The following is a 27,383-nucleotide window of genomic DNA, read 5'->3' on the forward strand; positions in this document are numbered from 1 at the left end:
GAAAAGTATCTTTTTCATTTTTCCAACAAATTCAAATAATATTCAATAAATGAACTGCCTTCGACTGGTGCTTTGAATTTCAGAGAATTCTTTCGAAATTCGAAAGATAATCTAACTTAAATTTATACTTCCAGAAGATAATTGTAGTTTGATGTTCTTGCAAAGAACAAGGGGGAGGGGGGATGCACTTTTGTCTTACGAGTGACAAAAGACAAAGTAGTGCTCTAAAACAATGCGATTTATATAAATCTGTAGAATGTTTAAACAGTAATAAAGTAAGTGGTAACTATCTACTTTTACAGAAAAAATAAAATTTATAATTCTGATTCACGTTTTTCCTTTTGTTTTATTTCACAGCTTTTAAGAAATTGACTGTTACTTTTTTTCCTAATATAAAACAAGAGTTACAAATACTTTGAAACCGAAACACAAAGTTATTATGTTGTCTGAAAGTTCTAGGATGGTAATTTGGAGAATTGTCTCTATTGTTGGTGAACAACTTATGAAAAAATTCCTATTTGAAACAGTAGAACGGAAATCTTGGAATAGTTTTGATACAGAATGTTTACTTTAAAATTGAGGTTGTGATGGAACAAGTGATATGGTGAATGTGATCCATATGAGCATGGATAATATCCGATCCGTGTAAACGGTGTTGCACATTGACATATCGCTGGATGTGCAACACAGTATTAGCACATCAAGGTTCTGATAGGTTGAAGATGGCTTCGATCGACTATTAAGATGTCTGACAGAGGTGTAACTTGAATGGTTTACAAGGCCATTGGAAAGACATGTGCTATTGTGTTTTTTTTTTTTTTTTTAAATTTCTATAATAATACTTCCAGTTGGTCTTACCTGATCATTTGAAAAAGACCCATTGCGCAAGAACACGTAGTTGTTGTTCTTGAAGCAGGCGTGCCAACCCGTGTCAACCATTGTATTCTGTTGCTTTCTCGCAGGACTCGGATATCGACTGTCCGGCTGTAGTGGTGTCCCACGGTCGTCCGGCGAACGTCTACTGACGTTCACGGCCGGATAGTCCATGTCCTTGTGCAAGGATCGTGCCAAAGAATCATCGCTACAGGCTGATGTCAAACGTTCTCTTCGCTTTCCTTGAGTGGCAACCACCATGACGCAATTGTCCCAGTCTGGATCTTCCTCAGCTTCCCAGTAGGTGGCGTTGTTTAGAGGTGACGTCCCCTGGAAATAAATAATAATTAAAGTCTTTTGTTTTCGTTACTTTGAATGAATATCATCAGTGAACAAGTTTTCTGTTTTCCAAGATTTTTGAGCAATCTCTATTGCTTATTGTTCTCATTTGACTGTTTTCGATGTTACGCTGATTTTATTTTCCCACTAGTGGTACCCTCACGGCTTTGCCCGAAATAGAAAAATTAAAAGGTTTTTTGGTTCGCTTGTATATTTACGAATAATGTATGGTGAATTTTCTCGCCAATTGGCTTGTACCCATGTTACAGTTCCACGTTATGATAATTTCGTAATTTACTCGTCCGTCTTATGATAATTTTGGTCTTGAAATTGGAATAGAAGAAGAACAAAATCGAATTTGCGGAAAATCGCTTCGAGGTGCACACCCCTATGCTACAAACTAACTTTGTGCCAAATTTCATGAAAATTGGCCGAACGGTCTAGGAGCTATGCGCGTCACAGAGGTCCAGACATTCAGACATCCTCCGGACACAGAGACTTTCAGCTTTATTATTAGTAAAGACTACCACCCTCTGCCAGCTCCACCGTCGCGTCGACCGGCCTCACGATGCTGCTCCTCTTGCGAAAACCGTCTCCAGGTTGCGTCCATATCCTACACACACACGCATACACACACGCACATACACACACACGCACATACACATACACACAAACACATACACACACATACATACACCTACACACACATACACAAACACATACGCACACAAACACATACACACACTCATGCCTGCACACAGACACAAACACACATGCCTACATACACACACACACACGAACGCCTACACGCACAGCAAGTACTGCATACACAACACGCAGCACACACATACATATACTCACACACACACGCACCCACACACCTGCGCCTACACAAACACACACGCGCATACATACACTCACACACACACGCAACCACACACCTGCGCCTACACAAACACACACGCTCGTGATTGCGAAAAACATAATTTTAATTTAAGATGCCAAAAATTCAAATTAATTTTTTTTTTTCTTCTTTGCACCCCCCCCCCCCCCCGCCTTTCTCCTCCGATATAACATTTGTGGATCGTACAGAAAATTCAGACTACAGTTTCCTACTAGATAGTTGGCATCTCGGCTATCAAGATGCGAAATCGCATCAGGATTTTAATTTGGCCGAGAACGCGTGAACCAATTGACACTCATGGGATCTCCTACCTGATGAGTTATCACTCGACATGAACGCTGACGATTTTCTGCAACTGAAAAATCCAGACTGAATACTTGGACCGCGGATTTAAAACAGCGGTCAAACGCATTGGACCTCAGCACCTAAACACTAAGTCCTGTATTAAAGTTGTGAATTAATATGCTATTTTCCAAGTTCTTGACAAAAATTGGAACAAATGTGTACTTTAAAGAAAACATGGAAAACCATTTACTATACATTTATTTGCTGCTCTTTATCCGCCAATTTCTACATTTCGTATTTAGGAAACGATGGTATTCAGTTAATAATTAAAACTCTAGAAAACTCATATAGTTACATACCTACAGTGATAATTTCAGCCAGCAACTTCATACTATGCACAATAGAAAATATTACAGAATAACAATAAGATGTTTTAGTTGTAGTATTATCAAGATTTTGAGTTCCATTTCGGTATATTAGAAGTTGATTTACACTATGAATTTGCTAATTGAGATTTGACTTAAAGTACACCATAATAAAGTGGCTAATTTTCTGGTAGAAAAACTGGACTAATTTTCTGGTAGGTTTTCAGTTGAATCCGTTTAATGATTTTTTTTTTTTTTTTTTTTTGTCACAAATTGCTTCGTATGATTACATTTTCAGTGGTCATATTTTTCTGAATATTTAAAATATTTTTTAAAAATTCAGAAAGCTTATAATTCAAAAACTTTTTTTAACACACTAGGGGGCTCTGCCCTCTGCTCGCTAAGGCTCACCAACCCCTGAAAATTGCTTCGCAATCTTAATTGATTCGCAAAGATTTAAATCGTCCATTAAAAAGAAACAGATTAAAAACGCATTATGAGCTAGCTCTCTTTGGAACAAAAAGCACCCCTTTCCCGGGTTTCAAAATAACTTGGAACAACTTGCAGAGCCGTAAGGGCTAAATGACTCCTGAGCAGTGGTTGGAAAAACTACATTTTTTTTGTAGCGAACTACAACTACTTTAGCACAAATGTAGTTAACTACAACTACAACTACTTTTTTCAAAATGTAGCAACTACAAACTACTTTTGAAATGTAGTCGCTACTTCGCTACTTTTTAAAAATTAAATAAATAAATAACATACACATACACACCGTTTGAGATTGAATGAAAAAATTAGCAAAATTTTCAGATTGATATATTGGCTCATTTGAATATGAAATATTGCTATAAATTATTTATTCTTTCTTCCTTTACTGAAACGATTCGTCAATCGAAACATTTTTTACCAATTGCACGAATATTCCCTGCAAGAAAGGATTTAAAAGTGGAAGGAGTTCAACCTTCAAATTTTTAATCCTTTCCTGACAGTAAATAGTATTTCATTCAAGAAGAGCAACTCGGCTACTTGAAATTGAGATAAATCCAATCGTAATTTAATTTAAATTTTACATAGACTAGACATACATATACATAAAATTGATTTAGATGATGAAGTGCATCAACAAAAGAGAAAAACTTAAATTTTCATTATATGAGTTAATTTTAAAGGAACTTATATTTCATAGTTAGGGATTCATAGGATAACATTAGTTATTTCATAGGAATTGATTGCTTTTGAGCTTCAAGCTAGGGTTCCAGACCTGGACACCATCTCCTTTCTTACGCCCCTGATAAAATGAAATAACAGCATTTTTCTATTTTGCCAATAACCTCAAAAACTCACAACATTTAATAATTGACTTTTAATATGTTAATGTATCAACACTCAATCAGTAAAAAAGACAAAATAAAGAAAAATGAAAAATATCCCAATCGGTACTACTAATTATCCGAAACATGAAACATAACTAAAAATGATTACTTTACTTCAATGTGCAATTTTTAACAACAGTGGACTAGGGCTACAACGCAATTCGACTAACACGAAATGTCTATATAGAGCGAGTTTTACTCGAGGAACGAATTTTGCAGCTGACACGAATTCCTCACCCGCTACACGGAAATTTTCTTAACGGAAGCGCAGGGCTTATATCACCTTCTTTCTTGGGTACTAAATATTATTTCGACTGCATGTGCAAATGGCATTAATACCGAAAGCTTTTTGCTTAACGGGCAAAGTTTGCAGGAAACGGGAAAAAAATCGTTTCTTTCTTTTTAAGCCATGCTCTATTCAAGGCGAATATTGGGAAAATGTGAAAGTTTCTATGCCAAACAAAGTAATGGCGTCAAACAGATACAACACATGACGTCAAAATTATATGTTAGAGGTCAGCTCGAATTTTTCAGTCTTACGAATCTGATTGGTGCAACTTTTACTCGCGTAAGACTTGCACCAGTCAGATTCGTTTGAAAATGCGTTTTTTTTTAAACTTGATTCAAAAGTAGTTTCCAGAAATCGCTACAAACTACTTTTTTTTTGTAGCGAACTACTCGCTACTCTACTTTTTTAAAAAAGTAGTGCGCTACACTACAAACTACTAAAAAATGTAGCTACTACAGTAGCGTCGCTACTTGTAGCGCGCTACTTCCAACCACTGCTCCTGAGCATTGCAAAACTGCCGTTCTGTATGTTTGAAAAGTCGCTATTATATTCGTGGTCTCTAGTAATATATTTTGCTCTTTGGCTCGGGGATTGAATTGAGTTGAGCCTAAGATTTTCCGTTAAAAATCGAACCCTTAAAGTTTGAATATGAAAGAAGAAACAAGCGAATATAAAAGACGTAACTATGGCAACGCCAAATTAAACAGCAATAATTTTAATGGAGATGAGATTATTCAAACTTGATTTTTAACGGCTTGTAACTTTTTTTCCCTTTGGAGATAAAAGCATAGTTTTCGATCATAAGTCGACTTAGATCTGGAGTTAAAAAAAAACGCTCTTTCCAGTAGTGTCAAAAAGAAAACTGCAGGACAATTTCTTCGCTTTTTACAGGTAAATTTAATGAAGAAAGTAGTGCCTAAATTTTAGCTAAGCCTAAAAAAAGTTCGAACTAATACACAAATAACTCAAGTATAACAGTATTCAAGTTAGACCATTGAAACAAATTGCGTAGAACGCGGAAAATTCTATCCTTTCCAACGATATATAATATTAATATGTGCAAGTAATGTTTCACCTCTTCAATAGGCAATAATAGGCAATTTACGCGAAATTTGAGCTTAAAAATTTAATTATAAAAAAACTAATTCGAATTTTAAAAACAAAACCCCAGGTGCAAACCACCTGGGCTCGAAGTAATTTTGCAAAGTTTCAAGGCTGTAGGTGCTATGGGGCCTTCTGGACGCAGGCCTGCCACAGACTTCCTTACAGAATTTCTTTGAAACCTTACTTATCTCTACAAGAGTATAAAATGAAGTCTCCAAAAAGCGTCTGTTTGTGTGAACGCGCAAAACTCGAGAACTACTTCGCTGAAATTTTCACAGTATCTTTCTTTTAGCCCCGGAAAGGTTTGCAGATCAGTTCGAAAACGAGCTGATGTGTGCATCACATGACTTCCTTTTACACCAATTTAATGTTATTTTTCTATTATTGGCAATTTTAATGTAATTCAATTGTTAACTCTCTAAATATCACCAACCGTGGTAAAAGTGAAACCAGATTTTAAATTTAAAAAAAAAAATTGTCGCCAAATTGGCGACAAAACTTGGTGACCAAAAGAATGGCGATATATTGCCAAGCGTCCGCTAAATTAAAACACCACTTGAGTTTGAAGCGAAATTAAGAATGATTTCCCCCCAAAAAGGTGCAAAAGACCCCTTTAAAAACACCTGAATGCAACCAAAAGGGGAGCTGCACAACTAGACCCCACTGGGAGTCTACGTACCAAATATCAACTTTCTAGGACATACCGTTCTTGAGTTATGCGAGATACATACGCACATATATATATATATACATGCAGACATCACACAAAAACTCGTTTTAATTAATTCGGAGATCGTTCAAATGGATATTTCGGGTGTATATACGTTCTTAGGCATGGTCATTTAGGTTCCTTCACATGTAGTAGGTTGAAAAAAAAAAAACAAAAAAAAAAAAAAACTCAACATTGATTCGAGGGCGAGCAAAATGGAAATTAAGCTCTATTTTTGGGTCAAAATGTTTTCGCGAATACAATACTTCCTTTACTATGTAAAAGGAAGTAAACGAGCTGATGTGTGCATCACATGACTTCCTTTTACTCCAATTTAATGTCATTTCCCCGCGTTATTGGCAATTTTAATGTGATTCAATTGTTTATTCTCTAAATATCACCAAAAGTGGACAATTAAAACCAAATTTAAAAAAAAGAAAAAATATCGCCAAAGTTGTCGCCAAGTTGGCAACAAAACTTGGCGACGAAAAGACTGGCTATATATCGCCTAGTGTCCGACAAATTATAACACAACTTGAGTTTACATCGAAATTAACAATGATTTTCCCCCCAAAAGAGGCAAAAGACCCCCTTAGGAACATCCGAATGCAACCAAAAGGGAAGGTGCACAACTAGACCCCGCTAGGAGTCTACGTACCAAATTTCAACTTTCTAGGGCGTACCGTTTTTGAGTTATGCGAGATATATACACACATACGCACATACATACGGACGTCACGAGAAAATTCGTTGTAATTAACTCGGGGGTCGTCAAAATGGATATTTCGGGTGTCTGTTCGTTCCTAGGCTTGTATCCATGTGTGATCGGGTCGAAAAAAAAACTCAACATTCATTCGGGGGTGAGAAAAATGGAAATTAAGGCCGATTTTTGAGTGAAATTTTTTTCGCGAATACAATACTTCCTTTTTTGTAATAGGAAGTAAAAATCGACGAGAAGTTCTTTTTTTAATCCAATTTAGGCCCAATTTTCACATAAATTCTCGAATATGTGGGTGAAAAAGTACTTGCACATATTAAAATTGCATATCGTTGGAAAGGGTAGAATTTTCCGCGTTTTACGCAATTTGTTCCATAGCTCTAACTTGGTTACGAAAGGAGTAATTTGAGTTTTCAGCTCGACTTGTTTTAGGCTTAGCTGAAATTTAGGCACTACTTCCTTCATTTAATATAGCAATAAAAAGTGAAGGAACTGTCCCACAGTTTTCTTTTTGACACCATTGGAAAGAGCGGTATTTTTTACTCCAGATCTATCTCGACATACGGACGAGAAACTAAGCTTCTATCTCCAAAGGAAAAAAAAGTTACAAGACTTTTTAAATAAAGTTCGAAAAATCTTATCTCCATTCAAGTTATTAATCATTTAATTTTTCGCGTTTCCATGGTTACGTTTTTTGAATCCATTGTTTATTTTCATCTTTCTCATTTTCACTTCTTTAACTTATTTTATTTTGTGTTTCCATGGTTACGCTTTTTAAATCCATCTTTCTCATTTTCATTTCTTAAAAGCATTTTATTTTCTGTCGTCTTTGTTTGGAAGGGAAATTTTGCCTTATGTTTTTTTTTCTTTATTTATGCCTGATTGTTGAATAAAAGTCACTTGACACAATTTTTTTTTCAAGGTAGATCAGGCTAAGTCGGGCAACGCAGCTAGTATTTACTATAAAGAGAACATATAGCTAATTAACGAGGACGCTTTAGGGACCAAGGCTTGGTTCGTGATCTCCGATCAATTAACAATCATTTCAATTATTATGGATTACATTTTGAAGCAGTCGTACTTCTATTATCTTTGTATCAATGCATTCATAATTGTGGTTATAATTAACTGTTAAGTACTTCACATTCATCAGTAATTGCTATTAGAATGTTTTTTTTTAATCTTACTTTTAACGATGAACATTGGAATAGTTTTTAAAAGTGTCAATTTAGTGAAGTTATGAAAAATTATTGTGAGAACGAGTCCTCGTAGTTTGACTTATAAGCTGAAGTCATCTCATCTATACTCAATTTATTTAACGTTGTAATCGTACCTGTAACCAACTATTCTTCAATATAATTGCTAGGTCAACTTTTATCGAAGTAATAAGTAATTCAATCTTAATCATAATCAATTAACAACAAAAATTATTACAACCTCACTTAATATCTGTCACTTCCACTAATGATGATTTAAATCAAAATCTTTTCGCCATAAAAATGCAGTTATGAAATCATTGTAATCTTTAGACTAGTCACGACACACATGTTCCAAAATTATGCTTCTTTTATTTTTTTTTCTTTCTTTTTCGTAAAAAAAAAGTCTTCAAAACCTAAAAAATTTAATGTGTAGTACTTATCTGACTATTTTGCTTTTTTTCTTTTCGCTTACGTTTGACGATGTATTTATGACTTAAATCTATAGGTATCCACATAGGATAGAGTCACTGTCTGTAGATACTAATAGTGTAGATCAATGTATCTGTACTCTTTTTGTTTTTAAAATTAATAAAAATTGGCCCTTGTAGTATTTTTTCTATGCATAAATGCTTGTGATTCCATCATTCGGAAATCAAAAAAGCTCTTCTGCGACGAAAGAACGTTTGTTACAGTTATTGATAAAATTTATAACTTTTTCCTAGACCTATAAGCTGTAATAAATTTGGCGAATAAACTTCCCAATTTACACAAATTTAAAGTTTATGTTGACGTTTGAGACTTGAAATTCCAATAACAACAGCCACATAGGAAATGTGAGCCTCGGAGTGAGGAGAAGCACATTTTAATCACCCCAACTTCCCAGTTTGTTGCGAATCAATGCAGGAAAGACAGTTTTACAGAGATAGTCGAAAGACATCTTGTCACTTGGTTTAATGTGTGGATGTACGTGAAAGTTGTCGAATATCGCCGACACTGTATTTGGCTTCTGATTTTTTGACCTCAAATTCGGAAAGTTCTCGCCAAATGGTCCCATTTCATGTGAAATTTTACTTGCACCAAGAAAGGTAAACGTGAAAAATATGAAATTTGTACTTACTTATGTAATTCAGACATTTGAAATTGCCTTTGAGGAAAGTCAAAAATATAATTTGTGTTTAATAAAATAATAATTTAAAAAACCAAAAAAACACCCTTTCGTAGCAAAATGAACTAAAAAGAGAGAAATAATCTTTGGATGATAGTAGTTGACCAATCACTAAATTTTAATGTAATACAAAAAACTGTGGGGTGCTGTCTATTTACATTTTTGCATGGACAACAAATGAAAGAAATTCAAGACAACTGATAAGAAGCCCCCCACGCTTTTTGTATTACATTAAAATTAAGTCATTGGTCAACTACTATCATCCAAAGATTATTTTTCTCTTTTTAGTTCATTTTGCTACGAAAGCGTGTCTTTTTTAGTTTTTTAAATTATTATTTTATTTTCTTCTTTTTAGTTTAACTTGTTTTGCGAAAAAATATTCATTTCAACATTGTTCAAAATCTTTTATATTCATGAATTTTCCCAAAAAACGCGGCTAAAGGTCTCGGGTGGCATTCGAAACGTGATCTCTCGAACTCCAAAAAGAGCAACTGTACCCCTTAAAATGTAATAGCCGAGTCTAAAAATATTCAACTTCGCTGATAAATTGCCTGTGGAGTAATTGTCTAATCAAGCTAATCCATCTCAATCATCGATGTCTATGTGCGGAAATCTTAATATATAAAAATGGAGTTTGGTAAATTTGTTCCCTAAGATCTCAGAAACTACCCGGCAGATTTGGCTGAAATTTTCACCGTTTGTTCTTTTTGGTACTGGGAAGGTTTGTAGACCAGTTCGATAAAAATCCGATCGATAGTTCCTTTTTTATTCTAATTTGTCCAAAGTTTCGCATAAATGCCCCAATATGACGGTTAAAAAATACGTGCACATATTAAAATTATGTGTCCATCGAAAGCGCTTATTTTTCTGCTGAAGATGGCATCTGTTAGAAAGTTCTAAGTTGTATGAAAAACGAGTTATGGGCTTTTTTGTTCCATGTTCGAAGGCTTTCCTAAACCCAATTCATTATTTAGTGTATCATCTCAACTCCCAGTGCATAGTTAGAATTGTTGAATGTTTTTGTGTTTCGTCTGACTGTTTGAGGCTTTTCTCAAGTCAAATCTTAAATTAACGTTTTTTCCCCAAGATTGGCTAATAATAACTGTAGATTTGGTTGATTATTTTCCATTTAAACGGAACTTTAGTGTAATTAATGATTTTTTTTTTTTTTTTTGTTATTTGTGCTGATTGGATTTTTTCATCATTATCCAATCTAACAGCAGAAACTTCGCCAAAATTTATGCAGGTTGATTTCAGTAGGGGATGCATTTGGCAGTTTTTTCAACTGTCACGGTTTTTGAAGTCAAAGACTACGTAATAATGTTTGTCGGCTTTCACCATGTAAACAAAATATCGTCAATCAAAGAATCTTTAAAAACTTTTTTTACTGTAAAATAATCCAGCAACTAAATTAGGCAAATCCATAAACAGCACAAAAACTTCCATTAATGTGACTTTGTGCACAAATTCAAGCCATCGCCAAATTTTACTACTTATTTTGGAAACATTACGGATGAAATTGTTTAGCGCCATTTTATGGCGACCAAAAATATCTTAGCATATGGCGACAATATCTCTTTAACAAAAATTAGTAACATACCGTTTTTAAAATTAAGGAGGGGGAGCATTATCCAAGGTATCCCAAAACGATTCCCGCAAATTCGGTAATATTTTAAATCGCACTAAGAGCCCACAATAATTGAAATTTTCCAAAATAACTAAAGCAAGTTTAAGGGGATCACGGGCGCGCGGCCACATTTTTTTAAACAGTTCGTTCTTCAATATACATACAGAGAAGGTAAGACTCAATGTAAAAAAATAAATAAATAAGTATTAACTGATAAATCTTTTTAAACATGTGAAGTTTAATTTCATATTTAGGAAATTCTTCACATTTGTATACGCTTAAATTTCGTGTTTTCGTTTCTAAATGAATACTATTTTGCTCTTTTTAATTACTGCTACTTTAGTTTTATGAGTAAGGAAGAAGCTAGATTTTAAATCACGTCAAAAAGGTGTGTTTTAAGTTCTTTCACTTAAAACAGAAAACAAATGCAAGTAACGATTGTTTCTCATAATTATTGCTAACCCAGGCAACGCCGGGTATTTTTGCTAGTCATATCTACATTACTTTGAAAATTTGAGATACATTTGAATAAAAGTTTTGTTCAACAATGGCCTGATCAACAATGAATTTCCAATTGAAGGCTCACCTAAATTTTGGCATGAAATTATTTAAAAACAATTATATTTCATGTTCTAATTACCTTGGAACATTGGAACAAATTTTGTCTGATGCAGAAAAATTAAAGGTTTTTGTAGGTATTTTTAAATAATTTTAGCGAGCATTTTTTAATGTATTTTTCAAAATTTTTCCTTTTTCACATTGTTGGGTTTATGCCAAAATATTGATTAAAATTAGAGGAAACTAACAATTAAAAGAGTTAATTAATTAATTTGATTATAGAATATTGCATTGTCATCGGATCTGAGGTCGCGTGCAAAATTTCAAAAGAATCCGATCGCAGGAAGTGGGCGAAATTTGAGCTGCAAGATTCCGTTACAAGATACATACATACATACATACATACATACAGGTGAAGCTAATAAAAGCGTGTTAATTAAAAATAGGGGAAGATTGCTGTCAACGGATCGATTCCATGACTGGACCGCGAAGACATTTTGCCCACCAGTTTTCTCAGGCACGAAATCAGTTTCAGTGTCTTCTTTCGTCTCAAAACAGTCCAATGCAGAATCGTCAAGGAACTTGAATCAATTGAGGCAGTTCAAGTGGACTATTTTAAGTTTCGAGTAAAACGCGTTTAAAGATCAGATCCTAAGTAGGCTTTCATTGAAATTGTTTTCTAAATCATGCTATACAGCAGCACCTACCAGGGCTACTAGTACAATCTCTTGCCCCAAGACAGAGTAGAGGTTCATCTACCATTTTTACTGGTTATCTCCAAATTTTTAATTTTCCCCTTTGTGGTGTATCCCTTTGCTTCTCACTACCTCAATTGGAATCTTATTTCGGCGTTTAACATCATATTGTTAAACATCCAAATAAGATTTCTACTGTTCACTTACTAATGATTGACATTTACAATTTGTTTTTACATGTTTTGAATATTACTGAACAACTAGATGGGAACATTGACTTGAAAGAGTGCACACATTTCCAAGTACCATTCCCCATATTTGTAGTTTCATCATGAATCGTCACAGTAGTGACAAGTATGAGAGTATTCAAAATGACGCAGTTGCTATCATTGAGCCGCTATGTGTTTCTCTGAATGAACCTGCCAACAAAGTGGTTCATTCATGGAATCTTACAAATATTATTAGAATTTCAGCTCAATTATGTTTAGTAATTGATCAATCTTTATAAATAAGTTTGATAACGATGAAAAATTATTTTTAAAATAAGTTTTGGAAACTTTCCTCAGTTATTATATTTTCAACTTAAAAGCTTATGTAGTCGATTCTGTGTTTGTTAAAGTAAATTTTAATACAGTTTCAAGTACGTTTGTAGTTCGAGAAAAACACCAAATTAAGTGAAATAAAGCGAGTGGATAACTGAGGGCATGCAACGTTCTATAGCAAAATCCTTGTCGTCAAGTAATATCTTTGTGGATCAAAATTTTTGAACTTGGATGAAACAGGACTCCCATTTGTTCAGAAAAGTTCTCCTGTGATAAAAAATAATTTTAAAAAAGAAAGAAAAAAAACAATTTTCTCTTTTTGAATAACTTACTATTATTTATAGTGTTTTTTTTTATCTCCTGTAATATACGGTTTGATTTCCCTTTTTGAGAATGTGGTCCGTCCATAGCAACTGGTTCCCATGAATGGATCACATGCTAAAATATTTCTTTTTAATTGTTATTCTTTATTGAATGCAGTTAACGTAAAAGCGAATATTTTTATTAAAGGAGAAATATACTGATTAATTATTCCTATCGTCAGTATAAAGTTCGAGTCTGTACTTCTTCTTAAAAAAGGTCAACAGTGTTATGTGGTTCATTGACGGCAACCTTCCTCTACATGACTGCATTTTGGTGAGAGCCAACAGGGTCTATTGGGATCCGTTTCTAAAGCTATTAAAAGGAACAATTTTCGTTTTAAAATTAAGAAAAAAAAAAGACATCCATCATTCATCATTCACATTTGAACTTCGACGTCTTGAATTCAAATTATGTTTTTCGCAATCATGAATTACGATAGGAGCCTACTCGTTAGGTTTCTTGTTTTTACAAATCGGATAGAAATGGCCAAGAAACTTGCGCCCGTCATATTATGACTGGTGATTTTCAGAATAGGTAATACGAGGCATATGCATAAAAAAAAAGGAATGATGATTAGTATGCGGCAGTAAAGAGAAAGATTTTACGGTCTATATTCACTAGTACGCGTACCATAAATATTAATTACAGTGAATAACGTTATGTATTTGTATTTCTTGTCAATCTTAAATAATGGGAATTAATAATCTGGAAATTTTGTATTTAGATGAAGTTTTGATGTTTAAGTTCATCTATATAAGTGTTTTTTCCTCCAAAGATGTAACTTTACACAAAAACACTTTTTTTTTTTTTAATGTCAAATCTGCTTAAGCTAAACCCTGAAAAAAAAATGAATATGAATAAAATCAAATTCAAGTAGATTTAACCATGACGGCAAAAATTTTGCTCTCTAAATAAGTATTAAAAGCAACCGTAGCAATGGTAAACTAAAAAATCAGAGCAACATCAATTTTAGTCAAGTGAAGATAATGATCAATTTGTGATTGTTCAAAAAAATGCTACAGCTTCTTAAATCTTATCTAGATTTAAAAATTTGTCTAAATGAGCATTAAAAACTGATTTTACCTTGAATTCAATAATAAAATATTTAAAAAAATATTTAAAGAAAGTAGAAGCAAAAAAATATTAAATTAAAACGCACACTTTTTTTTACTAGTTACACTTATTCGCTTTTTAAAGATCATAGTGATACGCATAGAATCCATTAAAAAATTCTACGGAATATATTTATTTATTCTGGAACCAAGCTCTGTTGAGTCGCAAGCCACTATTTGGGAATTGTTGCGTTGCTGCACGTCAAACGTTATGGGGGGAATGACAGCAGTCGTGAGAGCGAACATATTGAACGAACGAAAGTTCGGTGGGGAGCGCAGAATGCAAAACACAATGGCTTTTAACGCTACTCTACTGTGTCATATGGATGATTCATCACAACAGTTGGGTTCATGTGTATTTTTTTACGAAACTCCTGAAGCGGGACCTTTGCGAGAAGGGAGTTATGGTATTTAAATATTAATATTAGTTTTTTATGTTGAACATTTTTTGCAAATGTAATTTTTTAATGATAATTTGTATTTTGTTTCACATGGAAATTACGTTTTAAATCGGGTCTGTTTCCTAATTATTCACCTTTACATTCTTTTACAAAAAATACTTCCTAAGTTAATCTTGGAAACAATGATCATTTGTTTTATTTCAGTTTTATTATTTATTTTATTTAATTAATTTATTTTTTGTGTTATTTAAAATTAAATAACCAAAGCCAAAACTATTCTTCTTACTTTGGAGCGGATTTCTTAAATAAATAAATAAATAAATAAAACCTTAATGCTTGGACCGCTTTTCCAGTATTCTGAGGTAAATACGTTTACAAATTATTTTGTTAGTTTGATAGGGTTTCAAAAACTTTTGAAACAATTTTGGTCCATAATCCAGTTAATACTTTATGTATTACTGTCCTTTTCTCATTTTAAAAAGTGGATCACTTTATTTAAGTAGCATTTTTAAATTTGACATAATTGAATTGTATGATTTTACCTTTGCAGGGTTGAAATATCTTGTTTTTATTTATTTTTTTTTTCAAAAATAATTACTTATATATCTATTAAAATATTTGTATTTTTACTGGATTATTTTTATGAGTCATTCGACTCTTATTAAGCTGTGAAGAAATAAATACAAACACAAAGTATTTTATATTGCTCTTTTGAGAGGTTTAAGACAAAAAAAATGAAACCTTTGCTTTTTAATTCACAATTAAATTGTGAATAAAGAAATCATAACATACATCGTTAATTACGCATTACACTTCATTAAAAGGTATGATAAATAAATTAATACATTAAAATGAATATAAATGAATAAAGTAAACACACAGTTTATTTACTGAAAGCAATAAAAATAATACTGCTTTACAATTTTTCCCCTAAAAACACTAGAAATAATATTGTTTTACATTTTTCCGCCCAAAAGCAGTAAAAAATAATATTGCTTCACTTTTTTCTAGTACGAAGATACCAAAAACATTAGGAAGAGAATTAGCCGTTTTCGAGAGCTGTAGCTTTTTTTCTAGAATAAAACTCTTTCGATATTGCCCAAATATCAAAAATAAACAAAATTTATCCATCCCAAAACTCTCCAGTTCGACAACTATGCCTCCCCAAAACAGAAACGAAAACCAAATTAGCTCATTTGCTAGCACGCGAACTTTCAAAACAGATCTACAAGCAGAGAGGAAAAGTGAGAGAAAGAGAGAGAGAGAAATTCCGTTAAGCATCACTCACCGGGGATGCGGGGCTCTTGGGCTCGGTCCTCTTCGACTTCGATCCCTTCTGTCCCATGGCGTATCCTCCGACAAAATGTGATGATAATCCGTCTCCACCGGCGAAACGGGACGCCGGCCGGGACATCTGCCTCTCACCCAACCGACGTCCCGCATCTGCCACGCGCGCGTGTTGTTCCACCCCCCACTTCTCCCCCTCGAACGCGTGCGGAATCGAATGTTGTCCCCCCCCCCTCTTTTTATCAATTTACCTACCTATCCATTGCACTTTCGTTGGAAGGGGGATGCATAGGAAGCTAGCTACCTTTTCCTCTGATCGAAGAGCAAACCAATAGTAGATTCTTTTTTTTTTTTTAATTTGTCGTTTTTTTGAAGCAGATTGTTGAGCATTTCTCTTGCAATAGAGCGCATCAAGGCTACGGAAAGTCTGCAGCATCTGTGTACTAGAAATGATACGGTGTTATTTTACAGCTGCTTGCAACACTTGCAGTGAGTACTGTACAGTCTGTTCAACATCTATAGCTCAGTATAATACTGTTGTACTAAAGTAACTTAAGGTGGAATTGACAAATTTCGCACTCACTGTTCTGTTTGCTAATGATCGATCTACCAATTACTCCATCTAACTAAAACTGCATGCTGCCTTTTTTTTAATAAAAATCAGGATTTAGTCTGATCGACTCGTAACCCCAATTAATTCGATTCAAATTATATTAATCGTACATTTGAATTTTACTACCTGTATGTATCAGTACTAACACTTTCTCCATCAACTCGGATAATTCCCAATTACTCTATCTAACTAAAATTGCTTGCTGCCTTTTTTCAATAAAAATCAGGATTTTAGTCTGATCGACTCGTAACTCCAATTAACTCGATTCAAATGATATTCATGGTACCTTTGAATTTTACTATACATCAATAACATTTCTCCATATTTCCAGTTGATTTATGTCGAGTTAAATGTACCCAGTTCAATCATTATCAGCTATTTACCCTTTATCAATGCAGCTACAAAAGTCTTTTTGTGGCTGTTTATGACCGTAAAACAACCATAGGAAAAATGTTTGTTTGTTAAGACCCAATATCCTCTGGATGGATATTCTGGCTTGCTGTGAGCAAAACCCTCTGCAAAAATTCTGAATGCGCTTGAGCGGTGTATTAAACGCGAAAATTTCTCGTTACTGATGAAAGAGTCGTTATGTGCAAAAAAGAGGATAGACGGAATGGAAAAAGCTGGCAAGACTGCATAATAGCAGCATTCTTAAGAAAACTTGTTATCTACTCTTGAATTCCTTCTCATGATTGTACGAGTATGTATTTGGAAGTTTGAATGCACTCAACAGTTAGTTATGCATAAAGTGAAACAGAATAAACAATTACTAGGTCAAGTGCATGTGAATAAAATAATAATAATAATAATAATAATAATAATTATTAAACAAAGGAAACAAAAAATCAAAATTTTCGTACTGCCGGCGACAACAGTAAGGTACGTCCTCTTCATGGAAGTTGTCAAACAAAAAAGTGAGTCAATAATGTGAAAAGCTCGCCACATGCTACAGGACTCCTATATAGAAAAAATGATGTCCAAAAAACATTTTGTCAATCATCGCCACTTCAAAAACATAATTAATGTTCTTAAAATGTACAAAAGGTTCCAATACAGCAAACTCCGATTATGCGCGGAATTGGGTGGCACTAGTGCCAAGAACGTTGCCGCGTTGTAGAGCGTATGGAAACAGTATCAGTAGCCTTGAATGGAAACAGCTGGTGGAATTTACGTCTGAAATGATCAAAGATTTGATTCTTGCAAAAAATGACACGAAAAAATATTGATATAGTTTCGTTTGAAAATGTTTTTTCCCATTTTAATTTGTATATTCTATTTTTTTGACTCAATGTAAAGTATCATCACTATAAACTTTTGGATAATTCTGTCTAAGATAGTTTTTAATTAAGTTAATATGAAATGTTATGTATGTAAGAAATTCGGCACGTTCATTTAAATGTCTACTTTGCTCTTATATTTTGTTGGATTAAGCTTTTTTCCCTCCAAATAAAAATATCCTATTTTATTGAATTTGGGTTGTAATCCCCATCATTTAAGATTAATACGAAATAAAATTACATACCGTTATAAGCAGCAAATAATCATTATCATAAGTGTATTAGTGGGTATCGACCATAAAATCTTAAGAATTTTTATCGCATTCTCATTACCATTTCTTTTTTTATGGACATGCCTCTTATTACCTATTTAAGAAAATCATCAGTCATAATATGACGGGGGCAAATTTCTTGGCCATTTCCATTCCATTCCATTCGTAGAAACAAGAAACTCATCGAGTAGGGTCCTAACGAAATTCGTGATTGCGAAAAACATTATTTGAATTCAAGACGGCAAAATTCAAATGATTATTTTAATGTTGTCCAGTATATCTTCTCATTTGACGTGCATGCTCTTGTTAGTTCCTCATACCTAAAATTTAAGTTTAGGGTGCAACGGCTGGTAGCAATGTATTTTTCTTTGTTACTCTTTGAAACATATCTTTCACAAAGCATTTATTTGCGCAAAACAACCAGTCACAAGCAATGGAATCTCTCATAATGTTACGCTAATATAAATTCCACTCTGTCTCTGAAACCATTGTAATATCACACAAAGATTTGAATCGCCCCATAATTCGCAACAATCATCACCAAACCCCACAATTATGATCGTCGTAATAACTACATCAAGGTGAAGGTCATTCAACATTCCATTCACTAGAAAAATATACTTACAAAATACTATGAAAGAATTACCACTAGTCATTTTATTTGACTTCATGTAAGTTACGCAACCCTCTGCTCAGGGGAAGAAAAAAAAGACACACAGTTACACTGTCAAAAAAATTTCAGCACGGAGTCCAAAATCACTCGAGCATGCTACGCTCAATGTCACACAGAGAATCCCGATTCTTTAAACTTGCCGGTCGGTTTTCGGACACTTTTTTGATCGCGTGATACTGACTCTGGACGTGGCCTGAATTGATTTTGAGTAAGTGTCATCGGTGGATAGTTCGTCAATACTGTGGGAAAAAGTACCAGGGAGCTTGTTGTTTACCGGAAGCAACTCCTAGGTTGTGAGAATCAGCAGAGACCGTTAGAGAAAGATTCTAAGATATTCTCTTGATCACTTCTCGATCGAAGAATTAAAAAAAAAAAAAAAAAATCTTCCGAAAGGCTATTGGAAGTTACGCACATGCGCAGTGCTTTATTTACGTATGTTCTTTTAGAATGGAGAATAGCGTACACGCGTGCGTGCCCATGGGAGGTTACTGTGACCTCCCAAAAATTTCTTTACTCGGCAAATTTTGTCTGACGATTCGGCAAAATTTGGAGTTCCATTCAGCAAATTGAGAATTTCCCCATTTTTTTTTTTTTCGGGGTGACCCTGAGAGTACATTGTCTGAATTATTGGGGTTCCTTTCAATGTTTCGGGGAAGTGGGAAGGCTATAATGCCGTGAACTGGTAAACTGCACTATCTACAAAAATGAGTTTTTGAGATGAAGCGGTTTTGATTCCCCACAAACACTGGTAAAATGTTGGAGTTTTTTTTTCTTTTTTTTTTTTTTTTCTTTTTTTTTTCTTCCTTAATTTTGAGCCGATACCAAATGAGCAAGTTTGTACCATAAAGCTACAGTAAAGTAGATGAAAAAAATGCAAAGAAATGAAAAACGAAAACCCATCATTCAGTGGTACCAGCTCCATAATAGATCTGCTTCCCTTAGGGATACTTACGAACGCCTTTTTAATAGGCTAAAAATTCAAGCATGTTGAGCAAGTAGTGTTCATATTTTCCCACTTTCTTGTTCACAAACATTTTAGTCGATTGAACCTTTAGCCCAGAATGAAATGCGTTATGTATGACATGTTTAGCGATTCGTACACGTTTACGCTATGTTTATGCAGCACATTTTTAAGGAAGCACTATGAGTGACTTTTGGTATTTAAAGCTTTCTTGACCTTTGCTTTAATTCTAACAATAAGAGGTTTCGAGAATATTTTTCTGGGATGTCGAAGTGAAAATGACCATCTCCGACTCCTTATGCTCTAAAGCCGCCGACTCCTTTAACGCAAAACCAGCCTCATTCCAACGTTTGGAATGATTAAGTACCCTAAAATCATGGATCGGTTGAGATATTGGAGGGAGGGGCGAGACCAAAAACTTTTTCGGGGTCCATCTGTATTCAACCCTTAAATTTTAGCCATTGGCTAAAACAATTTTATCCATTTAGAAGCCAAGTCCTAGTTGACCTATTCAGTAATCAGGCTCCGCCTAAAATTAAATCCGACCGATTCCGACTGCAACCCTGCTTAAGACACATTGGTTTTTTTCTTTTCAGTTTTCGTTTAATGTCATCACTATTATCGTTTAAAGCACAGGTTTCCAATTTTTTTCATTTTGTGGATCCCTTGCCGATTTTTTCTGTTTTTTTTTCGACCCTGTTTTTTTATATTTCTATTTATAAATATCCATTCCTACTTATTCATATCTTACTTATTTGTTTATAAATTTATCTTTCTATTTATAACTATCTAGTTATATCTATTTTTTCTATTTATAATTATAGTATTTGGGGCACATCTTACGTGAAAGCATTATGAAGGTTACATAGATCCTAATCTCCACATTACGACGCTATCAGGATAAGTTCGCTTCAACTATAGTATTTGTTTGTAGATTTGTACCTATCTGCCTATTTATACCTATCTATAATATCTACCTATTTATATCTGCCATTCTATCTATCTATATTTATCCTTCTATTAATAACTATCTAGTTATATCTATCTATTTATAACTATATTTGGAGCAAACCTAACCTGGCAGCATTGTGAAGGCTGCAAAGATTATAATCACAGCATTACGATGGACGCTGCCAGGTTAGGTATGCCTCAACTATAGTATATTTTTATACCTATCTGCTATTTATATACATATGGTGAATTCCAGCGGTAGTGGAAGGACAGTTTTACAAAAAAAAAAAAACGTTGCATTTCTGTCTGTGAGCATATCAAAATACATATTTCTCAAAAAAAAAAAAAAAAAAAAAAATCTGATGCATAGACTTTTATACACATCACGGTAAGTTGCTAAAAAAGCCAAAACCAAGAATTTTTCGTTAGTAACTTTTTTTTTAAACCAAATTTAAGAAACGGTAACTGAAGGACATTTTTGCGACATGATTTTCACGCCATCATGCTCTCCTCAAAAGTTCAGTCAAACTAAAGGGAAAATTCTATAAAAATTAGGGCACATACGGGAGTGTTCAATCATTACAATTTCACCTTTGTTTAAAAAAAATATTTTAAGCATATGAATTATGTATTTGTTAAGATAACGGAAGGACAGTAACGGAAGGACAAGAAGTCCAAAACAATTAAACTTGGTAAATTTCAGCTTACGAACATTTATTCAACTAAGACAGAAGTTTGAAACAATGATATCTAATGCCGGAGCCAACTGTTACAATTCTGAATTCTTTAAATACTCAATAATTTTATCATAATCCATAGAACATTTATCTTCTTTCTCAGCAAACACGAAGATCATTCCCACATTATTACGCATTTTCAAACAAGATACTTCTATTTCTTCATCTTCTATCATTGCTCTTTGTTAATTGCTTTCCCTTCCATTCAACCATCAAAACTTTTAAAAATGTTAATGAACCCTTTGGCATTTTCTTATGATTTGGTTTTTTGATTCAGCTGTATCTTCATTTTCAACATTATTTATTGACTTTCAAAGTGAGTCTATTGACTTTGAAGTGCAATCTTCAATTTGTTGAAGTACTTACTGTATTCAATAACATATCTGGATATAAGATTCAAATAACACTTATTTTGTGTGTCAGGATGAGAATGGATATTTTTGGATCCTTTTTTCTCCATCTTTTTGAAAGTTGATCTATTAATTTACTGATCTATTCGCAGTATGTTTAACGGTTAAATCAATGCACTCAACAGTCCTTTCCTGTGACTTGTGGCAACAAGTCTTAAAACAGTTTCAATATTGTATTGTTCCGATATAAATTTAAAGTTTTTAAACAAATGTTTCTGCTTGAATTGGCTTGTCATATTACAAACATGTCATACCAAAATGATTTTCACATGCTTAGGAGTTTTTACGTGTAGTTTTCATGATTTTCATCACATACAATAGAAGAAATAAAATTACGAAACAGTTTTTAAAAAATTTAAGTAAAAGTTAAATTTTTAAATAAAAGCAAACATAATTTTCATACAAATATTACTTATATATGTTTTAACAAGACTACTAACTTTATGTAAAAGTTTGTTTTGTACTAGCATTCTAAAATTTTAGCCTGTACCAGCTTATAGTCCTTCCGTTACCGTATTAAAAATCATATTAATTAAAACTATATTAAAATTCTAACTATGTCTCCTTGACAAGGGACATTATTCTGCTTTGCATAAAAAAAACATTAGTTTCTATACCCAATAGGTTCTTGGTGAACTAACTGAGATGTAGTATTTTGGTAACGGAAGGACATCAAATTGTCACCTTAGTGATGGACCTATTTCATGGTTAAAAAAGAATTTTAAATTACTTACCAAAAAGTTTAACTAGACATTCAAAAGATAAAAGTTAACCTATAAATATTATATGCTGATAACAAGTTTATTGAAGTATGTAACATAAAATAGATTTTTTGCTGTCTAGAAATACAGAGAAAACTTGATTTTGTACTTGATTTTCTAAAAGTCATCGAACTATTTAGGAAAAACAAGATTCAAGAAACTCATTTATTTCTGATGAGAATGGTATATGGCAAGTGACAGAAAATTAATTTTTAAAATCCAAGTTTCATGTCTCTTTTTTCCTGGAATTCACCTTACCTGTCTGTCTGTAGGTACCTATTTATATCTTCCTGTCTATCTATATCTACCTATCTATCATTCTATTTATGTAGTAATCTAGTTAAATCTATCTTCGTTTTTTACTATCTATTTAGACCTTTCTGAATAACTATCTGTATGGGTGTAAAAATGAATGAAAACTGCCTCCATTTTTTGCTACGTAAATGTGCCTGCGTGAATTCTATTTACAGTTTTTACTTCCTTTTACAAAAAAGGAAGTATTGTATTCGCGAAAACATTTTCACTCAAAAATCGACCTTAATTTCCATTTTACTCACCCCCGAATGAATGTTGAGTTTTTTTTTTCTTTTTTTCGATTCGACCACACGTGGGTAAGTGCCTAAGAACGTACAGACATGCGAAATATCCATTTTGACGATTCCCGAGTTAATTACAACGAGTTTTCTCGTGACGTCTGTATGTAGGTATATGTATGTGCGTATGTATCTCGCATAACTCAAGAACGGTATGTCCTAGAAATTTGATATTTTTTACATAGACTCCCAGTGGGGGTCTAGTTGTGCACCTCCCCTTTTGGTTGCATTCTGGTGTTTTTAAAGTGGTCTTTTGCACCCTTTTGGGGGAAATCATTGTTATTTCGATGTAAGCTCAAGTGGTGTTATAATTTGGTGGACACTTGGCAATATATCGTCAGTCTTTTGGTCGCCAAGTTTTGTCGCCAACTTGGCGACTAATTTGGCATTTTTTTTAAATTTTTTTTTTGAATCTGATTTCAGTTTGGCCACTGTTGGTGACATTTAGAGAGTAAACTATTGAATCACATTAAAATTGCCAGTAATGGGGAAATGACATCAAATTGAAGTAAAAGGAAGTCATGTGATGCACACATCAGCTCGTTTTCTTTTCTTTTCCAAAGAGTCCCATGACAGACCTTATGTCCAGCAAATGTGCAACAATTTCATAGCAGCAGCGACGTCGCCGTATTCCGTATAAGCGATCATTAGGCTATCTTAAAGTGTCTATGCTACAGGTGATGTTGAGCATCTGAAGTGAAGCGGTCACGAATGGGTGACCAGCAGACGATCATTTCGAAATAGCTCGTTTGTCCCGTCTTCAGCGTTTTTTAACAGAAGGCCGTTATTGCCTCCGGCTGTATTAGCAGGTGGAATTCTCAGTAATTTGCTCTTTAAATCGAACGGAAAAATACATAGAAAACGTGACCCTTTTCCTAAGCATTGCATGGAGAGATTTAATATTTTTTTACGGAACAGAATTTTATTGCTTTAGTAGAATAAGCTGTTACAAATGTTGACTGTTTCATGTAAAATCATATTATTTGTAGAAAAAGGATATCGTAGTAGATTTTTGTTTCGGGAGTCTGTAACTTGCCTCAGAAACATTTGCTGAAAACATACTCAATTTAACATATACTTTTACGAGTTAATTACTAGACAACTAATGTATTAAAAATTTAATTAGTTATTCATTTGAACTGATACTTATCTTTTTGTTTAATTTGTAATTACAGCAGACCCTCGTTTTACGCTTTGGTTACGTTTCACGGAAATGCCGCGTAAATCGAAACCGCGTAAATTGAGACCTAATAGTAGTTTTAAAATAGGGGTTAGGTTCCGTAGATAAAAAAATACTTCATTCTAGTGGCGACTAATTGTTTTTTAAGTTTAATGTGTACTTATAACGATTTTTATGCACAACATGCATAAAGAAAACATAAACTATAATTTCGTGTTCTTTTATAAAGAAGAGCTAGCTATGATAGTCTTTTAGCAGTCATTAAGAATTTTTCACTAATTCTTTGCAGAGCATTAACGCATCCATGATCACTTGCGTCATTTCCATGATAGAATCTTCCTTCACTAACAAATCAGAAAGATCATTTATATTGTCTAGGAATGGCTTAAAATTTTCAGTGTGAACGTTTTTGATTGTGTGTCACCGAACTCGGTATATACATTGGTTTTGGCCTCCTTTGTCACTCCTGAAAGCTCTTCTTCCAGTGAGTTCCGAACTGTGTGAGTTTAATAATTTTACTTCTGGAAAGAGCTCAGGAACCAATCGCATAAAATGTCTCCAGTTTTCCAAGTTCGGTTATTAGCACGCCGAAATGCAGTTTATTACGTGTAATCTGCAATCTTTAAAAGTTTGGATTTTTGAAAGAGAGGAAAATTTTATCTGTTTGCATTGCCGCATCCGCGTAAAACCGAAACTCATCCGCGTAAAATAAAATATAGGTGTCAAATCTTAAACCGCGTATAATCGAAACCTCGTAAAACGAGGGCTAATGTATTATTGGTCAGTTGTATTTAGTACATTTTCAATATGAAAAACGGGAGCACTTTTGTTCTCCCTATACATGTATTGACTGCCTATTCATAGAAAAGGTTTCTTGAAATTTGTGTTCTGTGATAGTCAACATAATTAATGCCGTTATAAATTTAGCCGTTAATTAAAACTGAAAAAGCGAAAAGTTATTAGTGTTGCCTCTATCGACGTTTCTGAAATTAGAATGAACGAACGAGTTTGTTTTAAACACATTTATTAAAGCTTGACCGCGGAGATATGGCGGATGAACTTGAAGCAGAAACATCATTTGCGATAGGTTGTTTGTTATTATTTTTGTAATAAATAGGAACAGCAAGAACGTGCCTCTTACTACTCGGTGCTTTTTCGCTGTTTTTACCTATTGCAAATGATGCTTCTGCTTTAAGGTCATCCGCCATCTCTCCGTGGTCAAGCTTTACCTTGTGCAAGTTCGTGTTAATCAAAGCGTTTTTGCTGCTTCATTTTTCTATTTTCGTTACCGTTTTATAATCACGTAATAAAATAAATAAATAACAAAAATTAATTTGAATTTTGACATCTTGAATTCAAATTATGTTTTTCGCAATCACGAGTGTGTGTGTATGTATGTGTTTGTGTGTGCATATGTGTGTAGGCGTGTGTGTAGGCGTGTACGTATGTGTGTGTAGGCGTGTGTGTTTGTCTCTGTGTGCAGGCATAAGTGTGTTGGTGTGTTTGTGTGGGTATGTATGTGTGCATATGTGTGTGTAGGCGTGTGTGTATGTACGTGTGTGTTTGCGGGGGTTATGTGTGTGTGTGTGCATATGTGTGTATGTATGTGTGTAGGTTTGTATGTATGTGTATTAGGCGTGTGTGTATGTATGTGTGTAGGCGTGTGTGTATGTATGTGTGTGTAGGTGTGTGTGTACTTATATGTGTGTAGGCGTGTGTGTTTGTATCTGTGTGCAGTCATGAGTGTGTTGGTATGTGTGCGTGTGAAAGTGTATGTATATAAGCGTGTGTGTGTGTAGGTGTGTATGTATGCGTGTGCATTCAGGATATGAACGCAACCTGGAGACGGGTTTTGCTAGAGGAGCAGTATCGGGACGGGCCACTCGATGGTGGTGCTGCAGAGGGAGGCGGGGGGAAAATAAAATCATAGGAACGCCAAAAACAGTCAAGTGAGAACAATAAGCCATGTGATTGCTCAAAAAATCACAAAATATTTCAGGAAATTCAGGTAATACAAACCTCATATCTACCGATAACATTGTCGTTTAGGTGATGTGCTGTCTACTACTCATATACACAAAACCAATAAATTTCATTATCTAAAGACAAAGTTTATGATGCTGCATATTAGTTTTATAAACTCATATTTGATTGAGTTCAAGTACAGCTAATTATAGTTTTGTTTTGATTTTTAACGAGAAAATTAGTTACTAGTTTAGTACTGATTAATCACTTTTTGTTCAATGAAACCAGTAAATGAATTTAACTAATTATGCTGGTCTTCTCTCAAAATCTGTGCGATGTGCTTTTATTTCTTTTTACAAATGCTCTTATGAAATAAAATACGCTTTGGCTGTACACTTTTATTGCATTAAAATAATTATCGAATAAGTGAATAACATACTGAAACACATTTATCGGATATGAAATGATAATTTGAAAATGAGAAATGGCATGCACGTATTTCTGCTTTAGCCCTGGCTAATGGGCGGTAATTTACTGAATATACCTTGCCTTGCGTTCAATCTTCGAGTTGAACCGAACCATTGCTTCGGTCACTCGTCTGGGCTGCTAATTCTATATTAGCTACCAGTTTGTTTCGCACTCTTGGCTTCCTTAAGAGGTTTTCCATCTCCAGCTCAGTCACTTTCCTATGCCGGGCTGATGAGTGCTAATAAGCACGAAACTGCAGTCCTCGGCTGGAAATGACTGAGCTGGCGGTGTATTTCACGTATTGATAGTGTGTTCAGAATACATATCTGGTAATGAAATGTTTCCAAACATCAGAAAATCAGTTTTGAAATAGATTATCATTAAGGGTAAAAAAAAAATGAAAAATTGCAAAGTATACACTAATTTTTTGATGATTGCAAAAATGCCAGAATTTACGTCAAGAATTGTCGTTCTTTGAGTAGCAGAAGGTAGAAATAAAGTAATAGTTGAATATTGTATAAACTAGAAAATCTCCCTTCAAGGTTAAACGGGTGAAAATTGTTTCTACATTTGAAAGAAGCAATTGCCTGATTGGTGATATTTTGATGTTG

The 27,383-nt window shown here is 33.9% G+C and overlaps 2 protein-coding genes across 3 annotated transcripts in view; one reads left to right on the forward strand and one right to left on the reverse strand.

The window, feature by feature from the left end:
- Window positions 1-27,383, forward strand: part of LOC129228634 (pyridine nucleotide-disulfide oxidoreductase domain-containing protein 1-like) — a 271,523-nt gene that overhangs the window by 113,663 nt on the left and 130,477 nt on the right. The window lies entirely within an intron of this gene.
- The window catches only part of LOC129228623 (uncharacterized), a 92,525-nt gene that overhangs the window by 41,500 nt on the left and 23,642 nt on the right, over window positions 1-27,383 (reverse strand). Inside the window, exon 2 of the mRNA XM_054863308.1 lies at window positions 859-1,203. Coding sequence (XP_054719283.1) covers window positions 859-1,134 — 276 coding nt within the window. The 5' untranslated portion in view covers window positions 1,135-1,203. The remainder of the gene's footprint in view (window positions 1-858; window positions 1,204-27,383) is intronic.

This window comes from Uloborus diversus, chromosome 1, assembly GCF_026930045.1.
Source record: "Uloborus diversus isolate 005 chromosome 1, Udiv.v.3.1, whole genome shotgun sequence".
NCBI classification, from domain to species: Eukaryota; Metazoa; Arthropoda; class Arachnida; order Araneae; family Uloboridae; genus Uloborus; species Uloborus diversus.